Below are 20,832 nucleotides of genomic sequence, written 5' to 3' on the forward strand. Positions count from 1 at the left end.
CACCAACTGAATTACTGTGTTTCTTGCATCTTCTGGTGGCTTTAGGGAGAAGGAATAATAGAACACTGCTTTGAATGCTCTGGTCAGGCTACAGAGGATATGGACATGCACCTGAGGATCAATCCACACTCTAACCTGTCTGAAGCCCACAAAGTTCTCTTTGAACACCACACAGAAACAGCAGTATCTTTACTTTTAACCACTTAGACCACATTCTTCGAGACCATTATGAGTAAATTACTCTTTTCATCCTATTCCAGTTGTGCCTGTTCTGTTTCACCAACCCCATCAAATCACTGAGTAGGATTTACTGGTTACTCAGCTGTTTAGACAATAAAAAACACACAGACCAAAGAACAGTATAGATTATTTTGTATTTATTACACGTTTAACTGAATTTTTTTGCAATTACAGAATTCAACTCCAAAACAAGGTAATTAATGCCTGCTAGGCTGTCATTCTCACTTGCATTTTTCCTCTCCTAAAATTTTACACAGCAAAACACCTTAAAGACATGTGAATAGGTTCAGTGCACTTTCAGTGGCTTACAATTATGAGACAAAGAACACATTTATCCATAAAAAAGACAAAGAGCTCAATATTGTACAATATTACGGACATGAAATAAAAGAGAAGAAAAAATACAATACTGCATTTTCAGCACAACTGTTTTGGTAGAGGCTAGCCGGTCACTGCCTAAAACGCTGCAGCTCCGCAGGGCACATGCTGCGCTCGGCAAGCTTGGCACATGAGCGCGTGAGGACTGCGCTGCTTCCATCTGTGGTATCTTCAGAAGGACCCTCACTCGGGGCCCACGTTCCCCTGAGCCTAATCTGCTCACCCCCACAGGGACTACTCTGGTGGGAGCCTGTCTGCCCTGCATTCACCTCCAGGTTCATGCTTGCCATCACCGGCCTTCTCACACAGCTGACAGTCCCCACCAGAGCTCTTACTCCAAATGTTGCCCCCTCACATGACTAAACTGCGACTGTACGGTAAAGAGATTGTCTACCCACAAAACTCATTCTCCCTACTTTAGAGTCACAGCTCCTGCAATGCAAAAAAGGTTGGTGATGCCTGATTTAGAATTTAAAACATTGAATTAATCTAGGCAAAATATATACTGCTCTGAAGTTCTTTACAATTTACTCTTTTGTTGTTGTTGTTGTTGCTGTTTTTAAAACCATAAAAATATAAACATTGTAAACATTCTACTAATCACTTCAGCGGAAACTCTGACACCCTATTTTCCATTTAGTGAGTTCAGAAAGAACAAAAGTGGCACGAAGTTCCCCGTGGCAGGTCCAAACAACGTCCCCACCCTAACCTACATGTGTCCCACCATTAGACAGCTCTGCTGGCCAAGCCATGTCTTTCACAACTGCCGCTGCCATCCCTGAACAATCTTGCAGCCAAACAGCACTATAGTTCATTGTAATCTCTCCCAGGTGGTTGTCCATCTGCTTGCTGGACACCTTACACCCACTGCTCCATACTCAACCCAGCCTTCATGATCACACAAACACACAGAAGTAAGGACACAAAAAAATTAGAGCACCTCCTTTGCCATACACTACTCTCCTCTACAAAGTGAGAGGATACATCTTATTTCTTTGTCAGAGTAAGAGCAGAATTAGGGGGGTGTTGGTGACAGAGGTAGAAATAAAGAAGCTGTAAGTTTAGCCCCCAGTGTCCACTACACCCAGAGAGAGCTCATACCCTTCACTACAACACTGCTGGGAACCTGAAGATGAATCTGATATTCTACTCAGAAGGAGAAACCTAGACAGGAAATTCCAGTCATTTATCATTGCTCTTGCAGCAAGGTGTTCACTACATGTTTTTAAAAGCATAAAATCAACAAAGTGCTACCTTTTTTAAAACAAATAACTTTAACATTAATTTTTTAAAATAGCACTTGAGTTTGTAGGGAGGAAAACACTAGACATAAAAAACTATTGAAATCTATCAGCTCTGGGGAATCCCCTTAGTATCTGTATCAGTTATGATTACTGAGATAATTTAAACCGAACTCCACACCTGTGTGACAAACAATACCAACTAACTAGAGAATTAACTGCAAGGACTTAAAATTATATTACCAGAATAGTGTCCATGGTGAAGTGTCAGAAAAAGTGAAATAATAAATATTTTCCACAGCACCATAAGATTTTATAAAATACTTACTATTTCAGTTTTTAACTTTAATGTACAATCTCAAGATTGTGGTCCATCATTCATAGTAGGCTTAACCTCTTTTACTGATAAGAGTTCTGAGAGATGCCATAAAGGCACAACTAACAACAAAAAAATGATATATTTTACTGAAGAACCTGTCTGGTATACTTAAGCAGTCACTGCTTTAGGTTCTATCCACTGAGTACTAGTAAAGCCAGTAAAGATGACTTTCCCATTTGTACTCACAAAATTCAGCTTGTCAAAAGGACCTAAATGGACCTAAATGGACACTAAGATATTCACCATTACTAAAATGTCCTTTTATATCTGTTTGTTTTAGTACTGTGTGCTCTTATAGGTTGTGCTTCCACATGACAATATTTTGTAAATGGCTATGGGTTTTTAAAATAAGAATACAGTGATTCACTTTGAATTTTAAAAATAAATGCAAGTGGGAAAATAAACAAATTTTGTAGCCAAATTAGCTGCAAGTATGTGTAATGAGTTATCTACAATAAAAACTGTATCACAGATTGAATCCCCCCAATATCCAGCATGCTCATGGATCTCCTGAACTGTCAGTGTGTGCTGTGCCAACTTAGTTCAGTACTGATTTAAGCAAAACATAATTGAAAGTAATGACCTGCCTATCAAAAAGCTTACTGCATTCCAAAGCCAAATATGAATTAGGTTTGGGATTATCAATGCCATGTCTGTCTCCCCTCCATTAGTGCAGAAAACTGAGACTTGGCTTTACTACAAATCAGCTAGCACTAGAGGAAATTTGCTATAAAATTATTTATAACAAAATAAATATTTTCATCCCTCTACACTAAGTGACATATAAATCATTAGCAATTTATAACATTAGTTTAGGTCACTTTTTTGGGACCCAAACGTACTGTACAATCCTGAGTAAAAGGTTAAGGATACAGTTCCTTGGGGATCTTTCTTGATCAGGATTCATTAGCGTATAATAAGCCCCATTTTCATTAGAAGTACCAAGAGTTCTTCTTACTTTGGTAAGTACGTTTATCTGTGTAAACCATTTATTCTGATGGAGTAAAATAGAAGCAGAGCTTCTGCTAGGATCCCTCCATCACCTTCTGACACTGATACAGTAAATAGTCAGGAAGAGGAGAGCAGGAGGATCTAAACCACAGGGCTAATACGTCACCATGAACTCGAAAATGCAGCAAGCAGGGGATGGATGGGAGCAGCTGACAGGCCAAAAGCCCTTCATTGCCTACAACAAAACAAAAATTAAAAATTCTTTAAGACAAAGGGACTTAAGTAGACATTTCTCCAAAGAAGGTATATAAATGGCCTACAGGCATGTGAAAAGACATTCAACATCACTGAACAGTACAGAAATGCATTCCTACTCATATATATGTATGAATATATATATATATATATATATATATATATATATATATATCATACACACACAAACTCATATGTATGTATAACAACGGCTGGTGAGGATGTGGAGAAATTGGAACCTCTATGTACTGCTGATGGTAATGTAAATGGTACAGATGCTGTGGAAAATGATATGGCAGTTTCTTTAAAAACTAAATATAAAATTATATAACCAAAAGAACTGAAAGCAGAGACTTGAACACAGATTATCTGCACACTCACATTCACAGCAGCATTATATCTAATAGCCAAAAGGGGGAAGCAACCCAAGTGTCCATCAACAGATGAAGGGATAAACAAAATGTGGTACATTCATATGTGAATAGTAAATAGTGTTCAGGCTTAAAAAGGAAAGAAGTTTTGACACATGCTACATGAATGAACCTTGAAGACAGGTTAATGAAATAAGCCAGTCACAAAAGGACAAATATTGCATGATTCTGCTTATATGAGATACCTTGAATAGTTGAATTCATAGAGACAGAAATAAGAATGGTGGTTGCCAGGAGGTAGAGAGGGTGGGGAATGAGTTAGTGTTTAAAAGGCACAGAGTTTTAGCTAAAAGAGGAAGAAGTTCTGGAAGTGATGGTGGCCATGGTTGTACAACAACATGAATGTACTTAATGCCAAAGAACTGTACACTTAAAATTGATTAAAATGGAAACTTTCATCATGTGTAATTTACCACACACAAAAAATTACTTAATAATGTCTGAACAACACACTCATTTGAAAGGTACTCATAACAGGAAATACAGCTCTAGAAAATCGGATACTCATAGAAGCTGATTTGTGTTCTGACTGTGAGCAAGCCCCTATAAACGTAAGATTGCCTTTTTGTAACTCTACGAACCTATAATCTCAACAACATGAAGTCTTAGTTTCTGTTGCAGGGTCTTTAGGGCAGAAGGCAGAGCAGCTTGAGATTCTGTCACTTTAACATTTTGCTTCACATCATTTGCGAAGGATAACCAGAGTTTGCCGAAGTTTTCAGTTGAAATTTTCAATGGCCTGAAAATAATTTTTAAAATTAGATTTATGTCCAGAAGAATGAAATAATTCTAAACAAACAAATACATATCAAATAACTCATGGGAATAGAACACAATCTTTATAAACCGGGGTCCTGCAAAATTTATGTTTTAAATTAACTAGGACTAGAATGTTTATCATCCTCCAAACTGATGAAAATACTGAAAAAAGATGTTATTAAATGTAGATGTCTTTTCAATAAATCACTCAGCTCTAAGTATGAGTAATTTCAGTAAAATTTTACCAAGTAATTTCATGAATCATTTAAACATAAAACTTTCATGTATACTTTGGATTTGGGGATAGTAAGACACTATCAACGTCGTGTACAAGAGGATGAATACAAGGATCTGGCACCTTATGTAAATTAGACCAAGGAAAGAATTTTAATAAATGTATTTTTGGAAATGGTTCATGAGGGGCGCATCGGTGGCTCAGTGGTTCAAGCCTCTGCCTTAGGCTCAGGTCACCATCCCAGAGTCCTGGGATCAAGCCTGCATCAGGCTCTCTGCTCAGCAGGGAGCCTGCTTCCTCCTCTCTCTCTGCCTGCTTCTCTGCCTACCTGTGATCTCTGTCTGTCAAATAAATAAATAAAATCTTTAAAAAAAAAAAAAAACAATTCATGAGACTGAAGATCAAATAGTGAACACTGGGTCACTGGGGGTAGAATTTTAAGGAACTTTCAAATTCTACTTATATTTTTCTATAGCATTTCAATTTTTATAATAATCGCACACTTATTTTATAATTAGGAAAAATATTTTTTAAAGATACATAGGATTTTATTAATACACACTGAAGAACTGTTTATTGTATATATTATACTTTTTCAGGTCACTAATGCTCACCATGGGATACACCTTTAGTCAGAGAATGTAAGTTTTTAGAAGGCTGGATTCTATCTTATACAGCACCATAAGCAGAAATATATCCTTTGAAAGAGTGACAGACATGTTTTTACTAAAGATTTTAAAGGGGGGACGCCTGGGTGGCTAGTTGGTTAAGCAGCTGTCTTCAGCTCAGGTCATGATCCCAGCGTCCTGGGATCGAGTCCCACATTGAGCTCCTTGCTCCGCAGGGAGCCTGCTTCTCCCTCTGACTCTGCCTTCCACTCTGTCTGCCTGTGCTCGCTCTCGCTCACTCTCTCTCTGACAAATAAATAAATAAAATCTTTAAGAAAAAGAAAAAAAGATTTTAAAGGGTAGGTAAAAATTATAGCAGTGTAACACAAATGAATGGGTAAAGGTTAAAAAAATTTTATAGATAATCATTGGCATTCTGCAATCTTGGTTCAGGCAACTTCAATTTAAAAAATGCTTGAATACAGTAAAATATAGGGACTGGGTGGCTCAGTTGGTTATGCAGCTGCCTTTGGCTCAGGTCATAATCCTGGGGTCCTGGAATCGAGTCCCACATCAGGCTCCTTCCTTGGTGAAGAGCCTGCTTCTCCCTCCCTCTGCCTATTGCTCCCTCTACTTGTGTGCTTTCTCTCTCTCTCTCTCTCTCTCTGACAAATAAATAAAAATCTTTAAGGAAAAAAAAAACAGTAAAATATATCCATAAAACCAAATGAAAGCAGAAGAATGAAGAAGTTATCTTCAATTATTCTGGTAATACTGCATAGTGTCTAGTATAATGCTAAATAATGACAGTATCTCTAACCTTGAGTAATTTTCTTATAGATCTCTAAAGCTTAGTAAACAGATTTTATGAAATAATTATTCAAATCAATGAAATATAAATGAGAGAAACTTTAAAAGCTTTTTTTTAAAAAAAGCAAGGCAGAATCTCTGAAGTTATTTCAGCTTAAACATTACTTTAATGTTACTTTCTCTCAGAGGTTTTCCAAGATTACTAATCAACCCCAGCCTAAATCAGGTCCCATATTATAATTGTTCTTCGTACCATTTACTTTCTCTTCACAGCACATTTCAAAAGTAGATATGCATTCATGTGATTGTTTAATGTCTCTTCCCCAGACTGAACACTCCCTAAAGGTAGGGACTGTATATTTATTATACTCCCTAGCACCTAGTACAGTGTTTCTGCCCAGAGAGAAGGCCTAATAAATATTTGCTGAATGAATGAATAACTTGAATTAACTTTCCAGAAGATATTTACCTAATGAAATCTAATAGTGATAAGTTTACAGAAAATTCAAGCTGAACAGACGGGGTATCCATCATCTGATAGTTTATAAAACCAGAAAGATTCCCTTCTGTAAAAGGTTCCTCCATCTGCACGCTATATTGAAAGGTTTTGATGCTTCCTGCTTCTGTTGGGGGCAAGCAACATCCAGGTTGCTCGGTGATCTGTAAATAAAAATAATAAAAGTACTGAAGAAGGGATCAATACAAACTATTATATGAATACCAATTTTCTACTTTACTGAAGTGATACAAAAACATACTACTGTAAGATGCTGAAAATAAACCACATCATGAAAATGACTGACTTCACTTTGAGAAAAATTCATTAGCACAGATAATTAAGAAATAGTATATAGGTAAAAGATATGTAACAAATTGCAGTGAAAATCTCCGTAAAATATAGCAACAACAATATAAAAATTATTAAACTTGTCTCTTTCGGTTCTCAATCCTGGCTAGCACTAGATGTTTAAAGCTAGGAGAGTTGGCACACCTGGAAGGTTCCGTCAATTAAGTGTCTGCCTTCAGCTTGGGTCATGATCCCAGGGTCGGGCTCCCTGCTCAGCAAGGAGTCTACTTCTTTCTCTCTCTCTCTCTCTGCCCATCCCCCTGCTCCTGCTCCCTTTCTCTCTCTCCTCTCAGATAAATAAAATCTTTAAAAAATTAAATTTATTTTTTAAAATCCCAGGGGAGTTAAAAATGTGTATACACACACACACACACACACACACACAGGTGTCTTATCTTCTCAATCTACACACTTACTCAAGCTATGGGGATAGAACTCAAGCAACTGGATTGGATTTTGTTTTGTTTTGTTTTAATTTCCTTAATTTTTTATTCATGGTACCATTATCACAATTTACAGGGCAATATACCTGATATAATGAAAAGAGTAAGACAAAGACAAAGCTGCAACAGATCAAAGACCTTAGGAATGTACATCTAATTGATACCACATTGCATTAACTGCATTAATTGCACTTTTTGCAAACTGTGGCTATGATAGTCCTGAACAAGATTTTCCTATTTAAGTTTAGTGACTTTTCTGACTTTAGATCATCATTCCTTCTGTGGCAAATTTTTACAGTTCTTCTAATGCTTTTGGGACAACAGTCCCAAAGTAACCTGTAGCTTTCCTGACAACTCCTTGCTCCTCTCCTGGCTAAGAACTATAGCCCTTTTCTTCTTCTGTTTTTTTAGAACCTTTTGCTACCAAATCCACCACTTCTGCCACCAGATCCATAACCATCACCACAGGAGTCCCCAAGCTTCTTCCAACAAAATGCCCTCCTTCATGGGTCCATAATTTGATTGCTGTTGTCCACTATAACTTCCAAAATCATTATAGTTTCCACCACCACCATAGTTACCACCTCCAAAATTTCCTCCTTCATTGTGACCATCATATCCTCCATCATCATGACCATTTCTGCCTCTTTGGTGTCCACATCCTGGTCCACCAACACCTTAGCCTCCTCTACTACTATAACCAGGACAACCACCACAGTTGCCACCATCACCTCCTCTATAACTGCCTCTGCTGCCACCACCTCAATCACCATAACCTCCTCTTCCACCAAAGTTTCTACCATGGCCAAAGTTAGCACCACCTTCAAAGTTTCCTCCATGACCCATGAAGTTGTCAGATCCACCTCCATGACGTCTTTGTGATCCAAATGACTGCACTTCTTGTTTAGAAAGGGCCTTTTTCACTTCACAATTATGCCCATTATGGTGTGATATTTCTGAACAATTTTATCAACTGTATCATGATCATCAAAAGTTAAAAAAGCAAATCCTCTTTTTTCTCCTCTGTCTTCCATAACTTCTATGATTTCAATCTTGCCATACTTTTCAAAGTACTCTCCCAAATTATATTCTTCTGTATCTTCTTTAATACCACCAACAAAAATTTTCTTCACTATTAGATGGGTACCAGGCTTTACAGAATCCTCTCTAGAAAAAGCTCTCTTGGTTCTACTACACACCCATCGACCTTATGTAGTCAGGAACACATTGCTGCATCTACCTCTTCAACATGAGATTAAGTCACAAAACCAAAACCCCTAGAAAGTTTTTGTTTGGGGGGGGTCTCTCATCACCACACAATCTGTATGTCCCATTTTTCAAAATGTTCTGTTAAATTAACATTAGTTAGTTTCTAAGCTCAAACCACCAAAAAACAGTTTTCTCAACTGCTCTGGTTCCTTTGGATCATGGCCCCCTCTTCCCAGTGGCAGCAGCAACAGCCGGACTGGGGCTTGGGGATGACTGGGCAACAATTTTACCTCCATTTTGAGGCTGGATTCTCTCTCATTTTTTTTTTTAAGTTCCACTGGTGAACTTAGTGCCCATCTAGAGTCAGGAACTTCTGCCCTTGTCAGTGGTTCAGGCAATAACCCATTCAACACATTTTAGCCCACAGAAGAAACGGAGTGCAACTTGTGGAGTAACTAACTCATCTACTGGTCAAATCTCATTATAACTCCACCAAGGACACCCATACAATAACATAATTAAACATATTTCCAGAAATCACAATGCCAATCTCTTAAAGCTTGGGAAGAAATGCAATTGGTGCCCAAGCACTCAGTATAGAATAATAAATCAATGAAAGAAAAAGGTAGCAGACAATATACATATTTATCCGTCAATAGTCTTACTCTTTGATGTTCTGCTTTGTTAATCTAAGAACTTTGTCTCACTATTTATAACAAGAATGAATGAGACATTTAAAGAGTGTAAAAAAATTGGGACGCCTGGGTAGCTCAGTTGGTTAAGCAGCTGCCTTCGGCTCAGGTCATGATCCCAGCGTCCTGGGATCGAGTCCCACATCGGGCTCCTTGCTCAGCAGGAAGCCTGCTTCTCCCTCTGCCTCTGCCTGCCACTCTGTCTGCCTGTGCTCACTCTCTCTCCCTCTGATAAATAAATAAAATCTTTGAAAAAAATAAAAAATAAAAAAATAAAGAGTGTAAAAAATCACAAAATACACACTGAAAATAATAACACAGTAACACATACCATGTGTCAGTTACCACTATAAGCATTTTACAGATATTAATTCATTTTCTCCTCTCAGTAACAGGCAGACACTATTAATATCTTCATTTTAAATGTGAGGAAACTCAAAGTTACATAACCTGACCATGTAACACAACTAATAAGTAGCAGAAGCAAGATTCAGAGCTAAGCATTTTGAGTCAATAGCCTACCTTTTTAACTACTGTGCTCTATTGATACTTGCTTATCTTTATGGCCTTCCCCAATACAGGCGGAAAATCTTTATGTTTCCTTGTGTCTTTTGAATAATTTATCCCTACTCAAAATAATAAAGAAAAAAACCTGTCACACCTTTGGGGTTTTATACTAAAGAGAAAAGGATATGGAAGAAATTTATAAACCATCAGAAGATTAAACATTAGAAACACTAAGTAAGCATTGTCCATTTAAGGCAGAAATAAGGAACCATTCATTGTCTTACCTTGAAATTTTCTGCTGGAGCAATTTCTAAGTTAGCACTTTTCAATTCCAAACCACTCTTATTAGAAACTGACCAGACCATGATTAAACAATCATCTTTCCAAATTTTGTAAGAAGACACTGATATGGTTTCATTATGACAGACCTCCACAAGATCTGAATGCACGTGTTCAGAAGTTTCTTCCAGCAAAGAAGCAGCTAAAGAGGTTTCATTAGCAACTGAGGGTGCAGTGGACTGAGAAGGGTGAAAACTTTCCATATTATTATCAGTGAACAAAGAGGGTGAAGAAGAGAGCTTGCAATTGGAGAGTTTCTCAACTGAGGGCAGTTCTGTGAGTGACTCAGAATCCAAAAGCTCAGAGTTGAGAGAAAATTTACTTAATTCTTTGTCTCCTCTATCCTGCAAAGTATCCAAATAATAATCATCTTCGTAAGTTGCTTCTGACGAAGAACCAAAGTAAGAACAGGTCATATGAGCACTGGTTGTTTCTCCACTTTTGGATTCCTTGACTTTTGATTTCCTTCTGAATTTGTGAGATATGGTATCTGCTTTTCCTAGCTGTAAAAATAAAACATAATAATTCCACCAGTGATGAATTTTAAACATTCTTCTGTAATTTCAAATGAGCATCACTTTACTAACTTAAGATTCTATCTGTAACGCATAGATTAACAAAAGAATCAGAGATGAATAAAATGTTAAGCCCTAAAATTCTGACAGCTACCTCATTTTGAACTATTAGCTAAGTCTTATTTCTCATAAAAACATAAAATTAAAAAAAGAAAGTCAAAAAGTCATTTGTGAACAATTCTGAAAATTTGCTCAGTTTTGGAATGCTAGAGTAGAGAACTGCAAAAATTAAAAACAGTGAGGGGCACCTGGGTGGCTCAGTTCGTTGGGCATCTGACTCTTGATTTTGGCTCAGGTCATAATCTCAGGGTCATGGGATTGAGCACCACATTCACTTTGTGCTGAGCACAGAGTCTGCTTGAGATTCTCTCCCACTCTCAGTATCCCTCAACTACTTGCATGCACTCTCTCTAAAAAAATAAAAATAGGGCACCTGGGTGGCTCGGTCAATTAAGGCTTCAGGTCATGATCCCAGGGTCCTGAGATCAAGCCCCACATCAGTCTCCCTGCTTAGTGGGGAGCCTGTTTCTCCCTCTCCCTTACCTACCACTACCCCACTTGTGCTCTCTCTGTCAAATAAATAAATATAATCTTTTAAAAAGATAAGAAAAGTAAAAATAAAAAGCAATAACATTTAAAAAAATAAAATAAAAACAGTGAGATACCTAGCCATTTTTTGGGTTTCCAGAGTTGTTCTGTAGAAGAGAAGATACCTTAAAATATAGGAATGACTCAAACTCTGGTTTGGCAGTCTATAATAACCATGATTTCATGGCCCCACAAGTCAATAAACAGAAAAGAAAAACTGATTTTATCTTAAGAACTAACTGGCAGTAGCTGACACACACAGCAGGCAAGAACTCTATCAGTGACTAGTGATGCTTCTCCAGACTCAGAAAATGGGAATGGCAAATCTGCCTTCCTTGAACCAAGACTCCTGGGAAATGGTCTGCAAATCTACATTAAGAGTGGAGTGATGGGGGTGCCTTGGTGGCTCAGTGGGTTGAAGCGTCCGCCTTCGGCTCAGGTCATGTTCCCAGGGTCCTGGGATTGAGCCCTGCCACGGGCTCTCTGCTCAGCAGGTAGCCTGCCTCCCCGCCTCTCTCCGCCTGTCTCTATGCCTACTTGTGACCTCTGCCTGTCAAATAAATAAATAAAATCTTAAAAAAAAAAAAAAAAAAAGAGTGGAGTGATGGCTCACAGTTCACTCTTACCCTCCAAAGTCCTATCTAGAATCAGTGTAGCAGACTGGCACTACTCTAAATCCACATCTCCAGCCTTCTTGTGGCCGTGGGGCCATCATTCACAAGATTCTAGTTAACCAGAATTCTAGTTCCTCTTCCATACCCTCTCACCCACTCAAGTCCCAATACTTCTTCCAACTCTCAGCAGATAAGTTTGTCTCTTATCTTTTGATTCGGAAGTCATCAAACAAGAACTAAAATTTTATTCACACAAAAATGAAAAGGAGTGGGTGGGTAAAGGACTTCCACTTTCAAGTAGCTGTGGGACTTGAATTAGAATGTTCAGTGTTGCTCCTCAAGTCACTAATGCTCTGAGTGTTTTCATTTGTTTTTTGTTTTCTCTTTTCCATGTTTCATTTCAGGTAGTTTCAAATACTTTGTCTTCAAGATTTTCTTCTTCTGTACTGTCTGATCTGCTGCTATCAGAAGCTCCAAAAGCCATAAGACACTAGAGTGACATATTTGTTAAAATGTTTAAAGAAAAGGAACAGTCAACCTCGACTTCAGAGAAAATAACTTTCAAAAATGAAGGTAAAAAAGAACAGAAAACCAAGAAACAGACTCTTAACTATTGAGAACAATCTGAGGGTTACCAGAAGGAAGGGGCATGGGGGGTTGAGTTAAATAGATAATGGGGATTAAGGAGGGCACTTGTAGTCATGAGCACCAAATGTTCTATTAAATCACTAAATTCTACACCTGAAACTAATATTACACTGCAGGTCAACTTACTAGAATTTAAATAAAAACTTAAAAAACTAAAAATGAAAATAAAGTGAAGGCAAAGATGGCGGGGGGCGGGAGTCTTGATCCTTACAGAGAACAGAGAATTACATAAAAAATTAACCCAAAAAGGATCTAGTATACCTTAAATGAAAAAACATCCTAATTATATTTCTAATATTGAGCTCACACCAAAAAAAAAAAAAAAAAAAGGCTGGATCATTTGTCACACTGAATGTTCTCTTGAGAAAGACTTTAACTGAAAGCTTTGCACTTTGTTGAGAGCTTCAACAGTAGCCATGGGATTCACAGATGAGGGCTCCATAAGCCTAGGTGCACTGTGACCACTGAGAACCTCCCCAATGGTGCCAGGGGATGCACAGGTACCCTTACCACAGTCAGCGAGAACACCGTAAAGACCCAAAATAAGTCACCTTGTGGCTGAAATCCAAATGCTGAGACAGCATTCAATACATTACTTATTAATACATCTAGATTGAATTTTTTTTTCCTTAGTAGGGAATATCAAGTCTATAGTTGATCAAGTCTATCAACTAGAAAAGAAAGAGAAAACAGGCAAAGAGTATAGGGATAGATGGAAAATTCCACCAAGAGAGAAGGAAGATGAAAGAACTGGAATGATGTAAAACTCAAGAAAATGTGGCTCTAACCACAATTCTGTACCAGGTAGGTCCATCAGTCCACCAAACGGAAAATTACATGGAATTCTGAGATGCTCAAAAATAGCACCTGCCCTTCACTCTGATATTTCATTCTTTTACTATGATAATAATATATCAGCATAAAAAGTTTTTTGATCATAATGCCTGAGTATAATTTTCATTTTGTGTAATTCCTTTCAGTCTCAATACACTTTTATCTTCTTAGCAGTTATAAACAAAGTATAAATAAAACTTTATATTCTGCCTTTTTGCTTAATATATTACATGTACTTGTTATTTTACAATACAGTATTTATCATTTTTAATGGCTAAGTAATATTCTGAGCTATTATAATTTATGAATCCATTCTCCTACTATTAGACATCTAAGCTGATTTCTATTTTTTGCTATTAAAAATGCCATTTTGAGAAGTACTTTTTCCACAGACATATCAATATTATTGAACTACTGTTATTGCCAATACTTTCATCAAGCCCCCTTCCCACTGAGAACTGTGAAGTTCCCACTGAGAACTCCCACAGGAGTAATACCTGTGGTCATATGGGTAACTTTGTTTGGACCCCGACCCTTGCCCCAGCTGACTGGACTACAGAAAATACCTGACTCAAGCTAAACTAATTAGAATTTCTCTTTCAGGAATATAAAAAGTATGTCATTGGTGGCTCTGGAGCTGGGAAAGCCATTTCCCACCATGTGTATGAGAGCCAAGAGCTTTTGCTGAGCCAGTTGTTTTGTATAAAACAAAAAGTTTAGTTTCAGATTCCCAGAGGAATATAATGGACTACTTACCAAATTGATTGTACTTTCTGATCCTAGCCCAACAAATAATGAAGATGCCAGCAGCTGCTTTTCTTTCTCCTCCTTAGATTGGGTATGGACTTGACACTGATCCTTTTTTGTTATATTTTGGTCTACATTCTCCATTATTATACTCTCTTGAGGAACAGGCGGAGCTTCAGTTTCATCCTCAGTTTTGCCTTCCTTCTTGGGAAGATAACCCTCTTTACCCCACAATTTCTTTATACCTTCCAGCTTCAAGCTATTTGTCCTAAGAAGAGTAAGAATGAAATCAAAACAACTTAAATAACTTTGAAGAGTTACTTTCTCAAGGCATTTTTTAAAACACATCATTGCCATGGTCTTTTAAAAACAGCTTTCACAGGTCCCCGGGGTGGCTCAGTCGGTTAGGCAACGACTCTTGATTTCAGCTCAAGTCATAGTCTGGGGGTTGTGAGATTAAGCCTTGCATCAAGCTCTGCATTGGGGATGGAGCCTGCTTGGGATTCTCTCCCTCTGCCTCTGCCCCCACCCCCTGCTCACACTCTCTCTCTCACTCCTCTCTCTCTGTCAAATAAATAAATACATAAATAGATAAACACATACATACATACATAATACATACAGCTTTCATATTCTATATGTCAGGAAGTAAAATCTAGATTTTATTTTAGTTTCAGCCAATGTCCCCTCACCCCCCAGCTAAAAGATTGAAGGCAAAAGAACTCTAGACTTAGTTAAAAATTTTAGATCACTTAATTTTCAATTTACAGCTTGAATAAGTTATCCAAAAACAGAACTACTATAAATTAGTTCCTTTCTTCCACTGACTTTTCAAAAATACCTCTAATGCTGATGAGTTAAAGATCAGAAATGACTTTTAAGTTTCTTAGCTATAATCACCCAATGAAGGAATAGACATTATATAATAAAATCCTGTTGCAAGCAAAATTAAAAAATCATTCAAACCCATTCTTAACCCATCCAACAAGTTTTCTTAATGTGAACACTAGCTACATTTTTAACTATTATAAATGTACTTTTATTAAAATAAAATGAGATCTGAGCTATAAAAGAAAAAATTAAGAGTTTTGGCATGAAATTTATGTTTCTTTATGCTTGAGTTGAAGAATTATAAGTAGTGATTAGAATTTGGACTCACCTACTGTTGTGTCAAAAGTTACAGCTGTGAATAATCCCAAGTGCAGACTGAAACAGCCAAAGATTACCTTTATTGTTTACATATAAGAACTATGTGTTCATTGCACTTGGCTCATTTAAGCATCCCTGTCACAGTCCAAAACAGCATTGTAAAATTTGTACCACAAGATAGATCATAAAATGAGTCTAACAGAAAAACTCAGAAATATCTGTACTGGTTATTAGTCCTTTCCAGTTTGTTGGAATCATGATCAATTTGGTTTTCTATACTATGCCAGAAACAAAGACAGGTGGTTATACCTCATACTGAGTCAAGAACTAATGCTATTAAATAAAAATTAGCTGAAAGACAATCTGAATGTTAATAAAGAATGCCTAGAGGGAATCTGTCTAATCCTCCTCATTGGATTTTACTGCTGGAATGTTCCTTTAAAAAATATCTTGATTTCTCCTTTTCTTTCACGTACCAAAAGAGCCTTCTAAAAAAGTTTTTATTAGAAAAAGCAAAACTATTAGTACCCATCAGACCTGTGAGAAGAAAAGCAGTTTTCTTGCATGAGCAGATCAAAAGTGGTTACAGGAACCACTAAGATGACCCCCAGCATCTCTAGGATGCTCAACAGCAGAAACTCAAAGGGATTCATAAATGCCCACAGTGTTTCTATAACCCTATATATTTACACATTATATATATTCTATATATTTATAAAGCATATATATTTTTATATATAATATATATTATATATAAATACAAATATAATATATATATATTATATATATTTATAAAAACATATCCTTTAATTAAGAAGAAAAAGGGGAAACTCCCCAAGTTTTACTAGTAAATTATTTAAATATCAGTTAACAAAAAAAGTTAAGTGTGGTGGACCCTGGGATGCTCCATTCAGATGACCCTTCAATAAAGGACTTGTTGCCCCAGTCGCTGGGAGTACAGCATGCTTTGGCATTGCCTCGGCTGCAGAGTGACACATTGCCTGAGACCATATGCCCACACCCAGTGACTGAGGAACAGAAGTGTGGAGTCTGGCCACCCATGTGGACCCAACTCAGGACAACTCTGAAGGGTCACTCTAACTTCTGAGCTCCCCACAGGGTCAGAGACTGCTGTTAGACTGCATTGCATCTTAACTCCTTCCTCTGCCCAAACCTGCTTCTTTTTCCTTCTTTCCACAGGTGGTGATCACAAGGGCACTCCTTTACATTCTGCATGCTAAATCCATCACGAAATGCACTTCCCAGGGAATCCAATCCACAACAACAGGCAAAATAGGAAAGGAGAGGAAAAATAAGCCTAAAAGGAGCTTCAAGATACTTTAAAGATTTTTCTAGCATATTTCAACTGCATACATGCCTATTATCAATATAAATTCTCCATCATGGATTATGTATTGGCAGCCTAAAAAGCAGGAAAAGTAAGTAAGAACACAAAATATGTTTCTTTACAATATGAGACACACTGTAAAAGAATTTTTTTAAACATGAGTCATCTTTGCTTGGGTTTTGATAAATTTGTGAGTTTACATGGTGTACTTTCGTATTGTTTTTAATCGCATCAATCAAACACAGATGTAAATTCTGGCCAAACTAACTTCAAAAGGTTAGGGATACACTTTAATTCAGCTCTAGGAATTCCCTTTTCAGATAGCCCCCAAAGACGGCCTAAGGTAAGAAATTCTAAATTGGGCTTGCTACTACTTTATTCTCAGCTTGCTAGAGATTGCAAAAGAGTGGTTGTCTGCTCTCTAAAGCTGATTTGCCTTGTCAATTACCACATAGGTTCCCAATTCTGAAATCATGTGTAAGCTGTGGTCCTCTTTGGAAATAAATTTTAAATTCATGCCTCATGTTCCATCTCATGGTAACATAGCATGTGTGTCAGCAGGTCTGCCAAATGTCATTTCTCTCAGAATAGTACATGTTTATGTATAGGATTTACAAGGATCAAGTAAATCAAATCCCCCAGATCTTAGTTCAGTACTAAACAAATAGATGCTGTCACCTGTTGTGCAGGTGAAAGAGACTAAGTTTCCTCCTTGGGTTTAGAGGGTTCCTGTCCTCTCCTTCCCTTGTCCCGGTGTTCTGTCTGGGGCATTTAATTGCTATCACCACTACATTCAAATGCTCACAAATTGTATGTGTTCCCCATACTTGGAATACTGAAATTAAATGTCTAGGAAAGAAAAGGGTGTCAACAGAGCAGTAAAAAAGCCTAAGAAAGAGAATTTCATTCAGCATATCATTTTATATTCCTCATAATCTACATAGATTAGAGTCAGTCTTCTGGTAAATAGTTCTTCCAACCATCATGCTAGAAGACTAACAAATGCAAAGATAAACATAAAATAAAGTGATTGACTCCATTATGAACATATGAGGACTCAATATTCAAATGTATCTTTCAAAGTTGCCACCTTTGAGATTTTATTACATTTATTCCAACAAAGCTGCCATTACTCAAAACATTTTTTAATAAGCACTGAATAATATATGGAATTGTTGAATCACTATACTGTATACCAGAAACTAGTGTAACACTGCATGTTAACCACACTGGAATTAAACTAAAATTGTTAAAAAGTTTTAACTCTTTTAAGAAGCTTCTTCACAAACAAGGAAGCCATTTTCATTACTTTATGTCACATCAATAACCAAAGTTATCCAGAGTGGTCACTAATTTCATTTGATTAACTCAGCTTTTGGAAAACTGATAATGATGGCAATGACAATTAGTATTCATAGTAGCAGCTTCCATGTATCAACCACTTCCTATGCACTGGATTTTATTTGTATATATTACCTCACTTTTTTAACTTAAAAAAAATTTACTTATATTTCCTAAAATTTACTTATATTTCCAAAATCAAAATCTACCTAAAAAGATTGAAGATTTAGCTCCACATAAGACATTTAGACAAATATATCACCAATGTTCACAGTGGCAGGAAAGAAGCTCTGGAAGCATTTTGAGCGAAGTATGCAGCTGACTTAAATGAGGTCAGTCATCTTATTTTAGGTTCATCTTCCAATGAAATGGCTCTAAGATTTTGAGAAATGGAGAATGACATGCTGAATAATCACCTACGTATTCTTTAAAATAATCAACTAGGTATTCTTTAAAAAACCTACATGTGTACATGTGTGTGTATATATATAAATGTGTGTATAACACACATACAGAAACATACATACACATGCATACATACACACGATATGTAGTAATAACACACATATCATTATCATGTGTAAACTCTATGTACATTATGCTGTCTTGGAAGGAAGCAAGCTCTCTTACAAGTTCTCTTGTCCAACATCAACACCCTGAAAACAATAAATAGGAACCACTGAAACAAGAGCTGAAAGACTTAAGCTTTCAGGGACGCTTCTACTTTAAAGAAATTTAAATATCTTATGTTCTCGATTTTAGTAAGAAAGGAACTTACTCCTTCAGCCCGGTCTCTGCACTATTCCCAGATATATCTGAACCAAGAGAAATGCCAGCAGGAGACTGTCGTCCAGTGAAGCCAGATGAAGAAAAGGAGAGTCCATATGGTTCAAAATTGAGAACTAGAATTTTAAAACAATAATTTTAAAACAAAAACAAGTTCATATTTAAAACAAAGCAAAAGTTAGAGGGGAAAGAAGAAATTAACAAAGTTACTATTCACTACTGAAATAAAATAACTTAAGGTTAGAATCCAATGACAATTTTTATTTATTTTATTTTTCTTTTTGTAAGTAACCTCTATACCTAACATGAGCTCAAACCAGAACCCGGAGATAAAGAGTTGCCGGCTCCACCAACTGAGCCAGCCAGATACTCCTCCAATTACAATTTTTAAACTGGAAGGGACTCTGGAGATGACCTAATCAAATAATTATAGTAATAATAAAAAAGTTATCATTCATTGGAAGTATTACAGTCTGTAAGCCATTATCTGATCAAACACAAAGGGTACTTCACTTTTATCTTTTCATCTCCCTTAGGAGCTAAAGAAAGATGCAATTAGGAAAGATACCTGATAAACCAGGTCACTGAAAAGTTGCTGCGCCCAGACAAAAATGTTTAATGAGCTATGAATAAAGAGATAACCAAGATTTTGCTTAGCAAAATGATCTTAGGCACATTCCCATACTGAATGGACTAATGGAGCCCTCAGTGTGAAATTTCCCTTACTGAAAAGAATAAGGTTTACTCAGGTTCAGATTCCTGTGAATCTGTATACCCAAATGAATTCAATCAAGAACCATAAAAATTCATATTGTTATTGTGGTAGAGCAAAAGCCAATATCCATTCTCCTCTTTTAAGTAATAGAAACCTCACTTCTTAGCTAGGTACATGGCCCCCAGAAAAGAAATGACATTTCCAGACTCCTCTGCCATGAGCTCCAGCCAATGAAATTATGTACACATTCTGTGCACAAGTTCTGGAAGGAATCTTCCTGGATGAAAAAAAAAAAAATGCCTTTCTTCTCTCCCTTCCTCCTTTACATCCAATGAAGCCATCATCAATCCTAGGCTGCCCACTTCTGGAATTTCTTTAACAGGAAAAAGTAGTTATCTCTGTCTTGTAAAAGGCCACATTTTGTTAATTTGTTTTCTAATATGCTATGTAGCTATACCTAAACCTAACTGGCATATTTTTATCTTTTTGAACTACCTGGATTATAATACAAAGGACCTTCTTAAATCATAAAAAGTGCTTTATAAAATATAAACGTGAACTTCCTGTTATCTTCATTTTACAAAGGAGAAACTGCAGCAGGATTTACCATGAACTTACCAAAGATTACAAAAATAGGAAAAATGATAGAGCCAGATAAGAAATCAGATACCCTGGTTCTAGAGCTCCACTTTCATGTATTCTATTATACTGTCTCTTCCAAAGGAAACAACACCTAATCTAAAGAGAACTAAATAAACTAGTTTAGGATAGAAAAAATAAATTCTATATCTAAAAGAATGATACAGAAGAGAAATCAATGTGTAGTAGAAAAAAAAATGATAGGCTAATTAATAACCAGAAGAACAGAGTTCTTGATGTACATCAGGTATTAACTGGGTACATGAACTAGACCTTAACTTCTCTGTCTGTAAAGTGAAGGATTTGGGCTAAATCAGCAGTTTCCAAATGCTGATTTGATAACCAAGATCAAGCTGACTTTGTAGAATCTCCCACATACAGCCAAGCTTTCCAAGGTTCAGAAACAAAAGATACAAGAGTAAGGCTCAAAAATCTGTATCATTTTTTAAAAACTCCGTGATTCTGATTCATAATCATATTTCAAAATCACTTCTCTAAATAGACAATTATCATATCATTTCACT

At 36.7% G+C, this 20,832-nt stretch overlaps 1 protein-coding gene across 3 annotated transcripts in view; it reads right to left on the reverse strand.

Moving 5' to 3' along the window:
* Positions 1 to 362: 362 nt before the first annotated feature.
* Positions 363 to 20,832, reverse strand: part of AP4E1 (adaptor related protein complex 4 subunit epsilon 1) — a 59,887-nt gene continuing 39,417 nt past the window's right edge. For 2 of the 3 annotated variants that reach the window (XM_082734781.1, XM_082734780.1), the window contains 6 exons: positions 18,947 to 19,070; positions 14,340 to 14,598; positions 10,270 to 10,827; positions 6,757 to 6,947; positions 4,457 to 4,614; positions 363 to 3,424 (listed from right to left, as the gene is read on the reverse strand). In XM_082734781.1, the coding sequence (XP_082590907.1) occupies positions 3,264 to 3,424; positions 4,457 to 4,614; positions 6,757 to 6,947; positions 10,270 to 10,827; positions 14,340 to 14,598; positions 18,947 to 19,070 (1,451 nt within the window). In that variant the 3' untranslated portion in view covers positions 363 to 3,263. Of the gene's footprint in view, positions 3,425 to 4,456; positions 4,615 to 6,756; positions 6,948 to 10,000; positions 10,828 to 14,339; positions 14,599 to 18,946; positions 19,071 to 20,832 lie in introns of all 3 variants that reach the window. The other variant, XR_014312814.1, reaches the window with a different exon arrangement.

The sequence above is a fragment of the Mustela nivalis genome (assembly GCF_964662115.1).
Source record: "Mustela nivalis genome assembly, chromosome: 6".
Taxonomy (NCBI): Eukaryota; Metazoa; Chordata; class Mammalia; order Carnivora; family Mustelidae; genus Mustela; species Mustela nivalis.